Source organism: Pygoscelis adeliae, unplaced genomic scaffold (genome assembly GCF_000699105.1).
Source record: "Pygoscelis adeliae isolate BGI_AS28 unplaced genomic scaffold, ASM69910v1 Scaffold456, whole genome shotgun sequence".
Classification (NCBI taxonomy): domain Eukaryota; kingdom Metazoa; phylum Chordata; class Aves; order Sphenisciformes; family Spheniscidae; genus Pygoscelis; species Pygoscelis adeliae.
The window spans coordinates 239641-248008 of NW_008825007.1; the positions used below are offsets into that span (position 1 = coordinate 239641).

The window sequence follows — 8368 nt, forward strand, 5'->3', positions numbered from 1 at the left end:
GACTGGCCTGTAGTTCCCTGTGTCTTCCTTTTTTCCCTTTTTAAAAATGGGGGTTATGTTTCCCCTTTTCCAGTCAGTGGGAACTTCTCCGGACTGCCACGACTTCTCAAATATGATGGATAGTGGCTTAGCAACTTTTGACTATATGCCCTTCTTAAGAGGGACTACGGTTACCTTGCAGCAGGGCCTGGTCTTAGGAGTGTCAGTTTTAGTGAACACCTCCAAAGGTTTTGGAAGCCTTGGAGCGAATGGCTTCATCAAGGTGATCCTCTTCATCAGGAAAAGGCTGAAGAATGGATGCCATGCTGTTGTCCTCCTTTCAGTGCTACCAGCTGCTGAGGCAATCGCATGTTCTTCTACCCCACCCCTCCATGATCCAGTGAGACAAATTGCTTATTTGTTGAAGAGATTAGTGAGTGGTAACAAAGGGTGTTTAAGAACACACAGTAATTAGAGGTGGTCTAGTATATTAATAACTGGGAGTGAGGGGAATAGTATAAGATCTTGCCAATGAATCAGTAAGGGGGGAAACTTCACTGTACAATGGTGGAAATCTATACACCCAACAACACACAGCGCTTCATCTGCCCAGACTATCACAGCTGGAAGGTCTCTCCTGAGATAATAGTTCTATCTCTTATTCGTGTGAAATACAAATTCTTTTACCACTCCCCGCTCTTCGGTTCTGACAGGCAGAGAGGACCATTTCATCTCCTTTGGCCATTCAGTTACTGAACACCCCTATCCTCAAGGACAAACTCGGATGCAAAGGCAGCATCAGTTTAAGCTCTATTTGTTCTATAAATGTACTCATCCTAATGAAAGGCCTTGATAGGAGAGAGCACCTTATCTTCTCTTCAAGAAGCTTTTAAAGCAAGTATAGAAAGCAGAATTAGAGAACCTATCCACTCAAACAAAGAATAAATTTTATCTGGAAAAAAAAACCCACCTGTGTTTTTATTTAGAAAAAAATACTCACTGGTGTTAATATTGCCAAGAGTTTGAATTTAGGATGGATGGATTTGTACCACGAGAGAAAGGGTACCCTAACCTGGGGGAGAGGGCAGCGAGAAGGAGTAGAAAGTATAGCAGAGTATCTGGAAATAAAACAAACTTGAATGCAGAACACCAGTTCTGGGAAGGTTTGGAGAAACAATTTGACTTCCTGGCTTTTTCAGGATTAAGAGAAAAGACCCCTGACAGCACAAGAACAGCATAACTTGTTCCTTGCTTCGATGAGCTCCAGTTTATACAGCATGATTAAAGTTTTCCTCAACAAATTTTGAGACTTTCTTCCATCAAAATTTGCGCTGGCTATAGTTATAACTGATATGGCTGTGCAAGCTATGTCTCTCAAAATTCAGAGCAATAGGAACTTTCTGCTCATTACTGCTTTATTCCAATAGGTACCCCTTCCACAACCCTCTGCTTGTCGTGCCTTTGGTGCCCTTCTTTCGGTACCTACCTTTTCCCAGGCCAGAGGTAGCCCCTGTGATCACAACCACTGCTTCCTGGAGGTAAGCTCGCATCCGCATCCACTGCAATAGCCGGAAAAGGGCGAAGATCCCCAAGCTGCCAAAAAGCAGTGGGATGATGACTGTGCTTGTGAGATCCATGAGTTTTCCTTTCTGAACGGTCTTCCTAGAGCCACAAGATGAAAGGAAACAGACCATTTCACCATCTAGAAAATTAGCAGAGGCTTGAAAACTAAGGAAATCTTTTTTCTTAACCCTGCCTTAGGCCACCAATAAACCAAATCCCATGCAGAGGTACCTTCGACAGATTTCCTCATCCCTTCATTTAGACTTTCAAAAGTTCACATCAGTACCCAATTTTAAGCATTTAAATGCTAATCTGAACATCCCAGCAGGACACTTGTGCTGGATCTTGTCAGCTGTCAGCTAACAAACTTGGGTTCAGAGTTGCTGTTCTCACATGCTTTTCCATTTTGCTCTAGATTCATTCTCTTATACAAAGTGTATTTAGAGTGGAAGCTCCTCAGAGCTGGGGTATGTCTGCATTCTTCTGGTTGTAGAAAAACCTCTTAGATTTCTCTAGAACAGCCAGTACCACAGTATCTACATGCCAGAGACCAGTTACTGTGTATTATCCCAGATGGATATAAGCCAGTCTATCTTCTGGAGATGCAGAGCAAGTTTTCTCTCTGAGCACGTTATTTGCTTCATGCACTGAAATCTGTGCTTCCATCTCCAGGGCCTTTCACCACCCGTTAGCAGAGACAAGTTACCTGATTTAAATGAACCACATGTCCAATCCAGTAGGCTAACGCCTACATTCATGCTCTTTACTTTTATGCCAACATTAATTGTGCAGTTTAACAGCATAAACTTGTGTTCTAATATACTGAAATTAAACCTGTGAATGAAACCCAAGCTAAAGGTATCTACAAGACCTAGCTCATCCTGGAACTGGACTCTGATACCAATGCATAGCTCTAATCTCCTTGCTAAGCCGTTGCCTTCAAGGGAGTAGTTTATGTTACAGCTTACTACATGGCCAAGAGTAAGTGATACTTCTGCTGTAAAAAAGGTCACTAATTTTCCCACTGTATATAACCCCAAGCTTTTATGCTTGATGTCACAGTAAAGTCAGTTACAATCCCTTCCTGGAATCTATACAACTTTTGGGGCGCACATAAAGTCAAAACGAAATATTAGTATATCTTCCCTGTTGTGCAGGTAGAGTTTGAACTCTTGCAGTTTGACCTGCAAGATCGGCCTTTACCAGGAAGATCCTGGAAAGGTCTGGGCACACAACCCATAGGCTACTTCAAACAAAACGACAGCATGAGTAGCAGAAACAAGAGGTAACTAATAATGCTAAGCCAGAATTCGGTGTTGTTAAGCAGGACTGAGCTCGTATGGAGCTGAAGGGATGACAGAGGCTCTACATGTCGTGGGACAGAGCTAATGGGGAAAATGCCAGGCTCTTCCCGATTTCCATTCAGGGGCTTGGACAGAATTCGTCAAGTAGCTGGTCAGTGAACAGACTAGCTTGCTGAACCAGTAGTGAGTGAACTGTATAAAATAAGTATTTCTGGAGGTATAGCTAGAACACAATAAAATACTGTGCATAACGCAGCTAGACACCCAGGCCACAAGCTCCCCCGGGCATAGGGAGCTTGCCCAAAGTGGGAAACCAGAAACCCGAAAGGAGGATTAAACTCATTCCGTTGCAAAGCAGTGCATGAGCACAGCACCCAGCTGCTCAGACCAGCGTCTTGTTCTTCCACCTCTTTGTGCTGAGTGCGCATCAAGAGTGTGTATTTTGTACTGACTTACAGCAGAAGACTGGTAGAGCTGATTTAACATAAGAGTGCGTATCGCCCCTAAAATAATTCCCGGGAAAGAGCTGTTTAGACACAAGGCCACTGGCCTTCTTTAGGCTGGATAAGCAGGAGGTTCTCCTTACTGGTTCATGTTCAGCTAGTCATTTAAAGCAGCTGCCCTCTTTATGTTGTCCCTCTTTTTTTTTTGCTCTCAAAGGTCTCCTAAGACTCAGAAGACACGATGTGGGCAGGGACAACAGGTGCTGTGCTGACATTGAGCAGCATGGCTTATAGGACATTTTGGTGTCAAAAACCTTCAGCTCCCGTTTAGGACCTTTTGTTATTTCCAACGTGGGAGCTGACAGGTGGAGTGGCACTTCCTTTATGAGCCCATGTTGAAGCTGAGGCATTTTAAAAATCTGGCCCTGACCAGCTTTGCTTCTGACTTCAGTAAAATGCAGATGACTGGGTAAAGCAGATGAAAAGGTAACTGGGAAGACGGGGCTTTGCTGACACCTTTTCTAACTAAACCACACTAGGGGATGGGAGGGGAGTCCCATGTTTGATTACAGCAAAGTTCTTTCACATTCTTTGGCAAAAATAAAGGTTGAGTTTGCAAGGACTGAACTCTCTGCCACGGGGGCTGGTGGAAAACGAGCCCCCATCTTACCAACTGAAAGCTAACCGTGTTTCGGTCAGGTAGCATCCATTGCTCATCAATATGAACCAGTTATGCCTGCTTAACTTATCCCTTAATCATATCACTTATTCATCTACTTTCTAAACCAAGAAGGTCTGCCTTTAATCCTTTTTCATTTGAAAAATCTTTCCTAGCCTTTTATTGTTTTTCTTTCTCTCTCTCCCCGCCCCCCCTCCCAGTTATATACAGGAACTGGGCAAATTGCCCAATCTCTGCCCTAAGGCTGCAGCAAGCCATGAACCCAGTCAGCAGCAACAGCCCACTTCTGCAGCTTCCACGACAGAGTTTGAATCAACAGGTCACCCCCTCTGACATATGGGGAGGGGAAATATGGGATGGAGAAGAGAAAGACTGGATGAAGGAGGGGAGCAAGAGAGAGGACTAGCCGATCAGAGGTGTAGATCCTTTTTTATTAGGGCCTACAGTTGCAGTACCTTCTTCCAAGGAAGGTACTCAAATGGCCCCTTAAAATGAGCCCCAGAACAAGGAAAATCTCTGTTCAGTCAGACTTGAGAAAGAGGACAACCCAGCTGAACTAAATCATTTTGGAAAGAAGAAAGAATTTCTGTAGCACTTTAGACCTACAGCAACAAGTTTTGCTTTGATTTCATAGACTAGCTTATATCACAAACCCATGAGTCCTTATTTTAGCCTGTCATATTGAACATGCTGGAAAAAATCATTGAAAAATAAGTATCAGTGGAATAAGAGAACATGGAAATCAGGTCAAGTTTAGAGCCACACTGCAGTACATTCAACAATATCCATCTTATGGAGCCCAGTGCCAGGCTACTGACACAACAGGGTGGCAGTTACGATCTGTTCAGTTTTCAGGGTTATTTGACGGAAAGACCAAAGGAAGGAATTGCTGGAACCTGAAGGAGAAGTTATATTCTGTTCAGTATTAGGGTTATTTGCTGCAAAAGCCAGAGGAAAAAACCTGCTGCAATCTGAAGGAGAATGAGATACATCACAGATAAAAAAGACTCGATTCCCATCAACAAAAATGTTAAGTTGCAAGACAAAGGCTGGGAGAAGAAGATAAAAAGCATAAAACCCAACTTAAGAAAGATAACACTTTGAAGTAGCTAAAGACATCCCAGGGCAGATAACGCCATGTCACGTTAAAGACATGGGGGAGGGTGGGGAACACATGGGTTTCCACACCTAATTCGAGATGAACCGGATATCCTCAGACCTCTTGCTCAAAGGTCTGAGACCCCACTATCGCCTTTCTTCAAAAATTTGGGTATTCGTGCTGAAAAAGACTGTCATTAATTCTTAACAGATAATGTTTATGACACCAGGCTATCAGCAGGAGAGAAGCCACTGCTCACAATCGGTTCAAATAAAGTCCTGTAATTCTCAGTGCTCCATCCCAAAAGGCAGGATTGGAACATGCAGGTTATTAGAGAGCAGAAATAAGAACACCGATAATGTAAGCAAATACAGGTAATTGGAAACTTTTTTAAAGGCTTACCATAACATAAATCACATATATCCAGTTAAAAAAACAACTGTCCCCTTAAAACAAAAACTGGATGTTATCCCGTAAAAGCCAGGACAACGACTTCTGAAGGAACAAGGATCTTTGTTAATAAGGTCAAGAGCGCACTAACGGCAGCAAAGATGAGATCAAGTCCTAAAAGAAACTAGAACCACCATAGTTTCCCTAAACAACACCTATTCTCCTTTAGCTTCAGCCACCTAGAATCACATTGTCATTTACATGACAAATGGCAGCAACTGGGAGGCTATTTTCAGAAATCAAAAGGTGTCATTTAAAAGGTGGGGGGATAAAAGGAGGGAAAAAAGTCATTTTTTCTAAGGAAGCCCTTGTCCAGAAGCACAGCAGCTCTAAGCTTGATTAGCTACCGACTTTCGTCTGAAGAAAGCACAATATCCTACCTTTGAAAAGAACTCACTTGCCAGTGACGCTGTGAGACGGTGTCTCCCTCTGGTCTTCTAACAGGACAGACCTGACTTAAATTTGGAAGTGGCAGCAGTCCAAGCAAAGGCGCTCTGTCCAATGCCAGCACAGCCAAGAACTGCCTCTAAAAACAAACCTCAGGAGTACGGTCTGTGACCTTTGAAATGTGGGGGTAATTTAACCCCCAGATTAAAAAGATAGAGGTGAATTCAAAACTTATGATGACCCTCTGATTCTTTCTAGTACTAAATAAATAATTTCTAGTATTGAATCCAGAGCATTCATAAAGATCAATAAAAAAAAAGGCAACTTGTGAATCAGTTGCAATTCTCTATTACTGTAATTAGTTTTGGGGCATACACTGATTTTATATGTATTTTTTTAATGGGTACCATGCTAATTAAAACAAAAAGGACTTTTTTCTGTCTTAAAAAAAAAGAACTTTGAGCACAACTGAACAGACGGATGAGTTTCTCATCACACTCTGCATCAAAACCCGGTATTTACTGGGGACATTCCCTCCAGCAGACCAAATTCACTAAATCCCTTATGAGCCGTGTTTGACAGGGAGAAAAGTGAGCATGACTTGCGTTTTATATCAGCTAAACGGTTTTACTGACCCAGCTGCTTTGGAAAGAAACTGAAATCAAACTTACAGACATCTAAGCCGGACAAAAACCAGTCATATAGCATTGTCTGTTAAATCAGTGATTTAATATACACCAATGGGAAATTTGCTGACAATTTCTCTGATGCGCAAGATCCCCATAAATGGTCAGTTAAACTTCAAAAAACTCATTCAAAACCCAATGAGAAAAAACAGTGATTACATTAATTCAAACAACTGAATTACTGAAATGCCAGTGGGCGCTTACAGGCTTACATAATCAGCTTTCATTCCAAACTTTATAAGCAGAAAATCATGTAAAAAATACACTGAGGTCATCAGAAACCAGTAAAACTCTTCAGAAGGAACGCAGGAACTGGACAGAGCTCCTCACTACAATACAACCATTTCAAACAGAAAACAGAGAAGGGGTTCGGGAGAAGGAATACAATAACCCAATGGGAACTGGCGAAGGAAATGATGGCAGCTGGTGTTACCAAGAGCGCCACGGCAGTGCTACGCGCTGGTAGGGCTCATTGTAAGTCGCTGCCAACAACGAACACGTGCTGGAGGTTTGCTGAGGGGCGGGTAAGTATCAGTTGTGATATTTTGAATTAAGTTTTTCTACTGCGATTTCAACAAGCTACCATCTCACAAGCGTTACTTGAAGCAACGCCTAGGAAAACCATCCGTTGTGTTTCAGTAGTCATTCAATGGCATCCTGCTTACGTTTTTACATGATTGTTATGCAAAACAATCACCTCGCCCCATGGTACGGGGCTGGGGGGGGGGGAATATGTTTCTAGCACCCAAAGAGCAGGCTGGAATTGAGAAATCATCTTCTCACAAATCTCTCTGCCGCTTTTATTCAGTTACAAGCTTCATTTCCAACCCTCCCACTCGAAAATCCTCTGTTGGTGTTTGGGACACAAGCAAAGGTAAATCAAAGTGGCACGATTAGAAAATTAAAATATTTGCCGTGCCAGAGAAAGTGTTTTGCAGACATTTACCAAATCAAGAACCACCTAAAACGCAGTGCAAAAATGAGAGTTGGCTTAATGTCTCTCCCCACCCTGATTTATATACAAATATGTATTTAATAGCTGTAACAGTGACGAACTAGAATCATAGAATCGTAGAATCATTAAGGTTGGAAAAGACCTCTAAGATCATCGAGTCCAACCATCGACCCAACACCACCATGCCCACTAAACCATGTCCCTAAGCGCCTCATCTACCCGTCTTTTAAATACCTCCAGGGATGGTGACTCACCCCCTTCCCTGGGCAGCCTGTGCCAATGTTTCACCACTCTTTCAGTAAAGAAATTTTTCCTCACGTCCAATCTAAACCTCCCCTGGCGCAACTTGAGGCCATTTCCTCTCGTCCTTTCGCCAGTTACTTGGGAGAAGAGACCGACCCCCACCTCACTACAGCCTCCTTTCAGGGAGTTGTAGAGAGCCATGAGGTCTCCCCTCAGCCTCCTTTTCTCCAGGCTGAACAACCCCAGCTCCCTCAGCCGCTCCTCATCAGACTTGTTCTCCAGACCCCTCACCAGCCTCGTTGCCCTTCTCTGGACACGCTCCAACATCTCAACATCCTTCTTGGAGTGAGGGGCCCAACACTGAACGCAGTGTTCGCGGTGCGGCCTAACTACGTACTTGAGAGCCCGGGGTTTCCCTGCACACAGACCGGGGGCGCTTTCACCCAACCTCTCACATTTGCCAGACTTTCAGCACTCGGAGGACCGCACCCGCCACCCCCGTGGGTCCCCCTGGGGAGATCACCGGCGTGCGGGCGGAGGTGGGCAGGCCCCGCGGCCAGCGGCGGTCACCGCAGGGTCA

The 8368-nt window shown here is 43.8% G+C and overlaps 1 protein-coding gene across 2 annotated transcripts in view; it reads right to left on the reverse strand.

Moving 5' to 3' along the window:
- Nucleotides 1-5969, reverse strand: part of DHRS7B (dehydrogenase/reductase (SDR family) member 7B) — a 12889-nt gene extending 6920 nt beyond the window's left edge. Inside the window, exons 1-2 of one of the 2 annotated variants that reach the window (XM_009326191.1) lie at nt 5898-5969; nt 1466-1641 (exon numbers count right to left, since the gene is read on the reverse strand). In XM_009326191.1, the coding sequence (XP_009324466.1) occupies nt 1466-1616 (151 nt within the window). In that variant the 5' untranslated portion in view covers nt 1617-1641; nt 5898-5969. The remainder of the gene's footprint in view (nt 1-1465; nt 1642-5897) is intronic. The other variant, XM_009326192.1, reaches the window with a different exon arrangement.
- Between the last annotated feature and the right edge of the window lie 2399 nt (nt 5970-8368).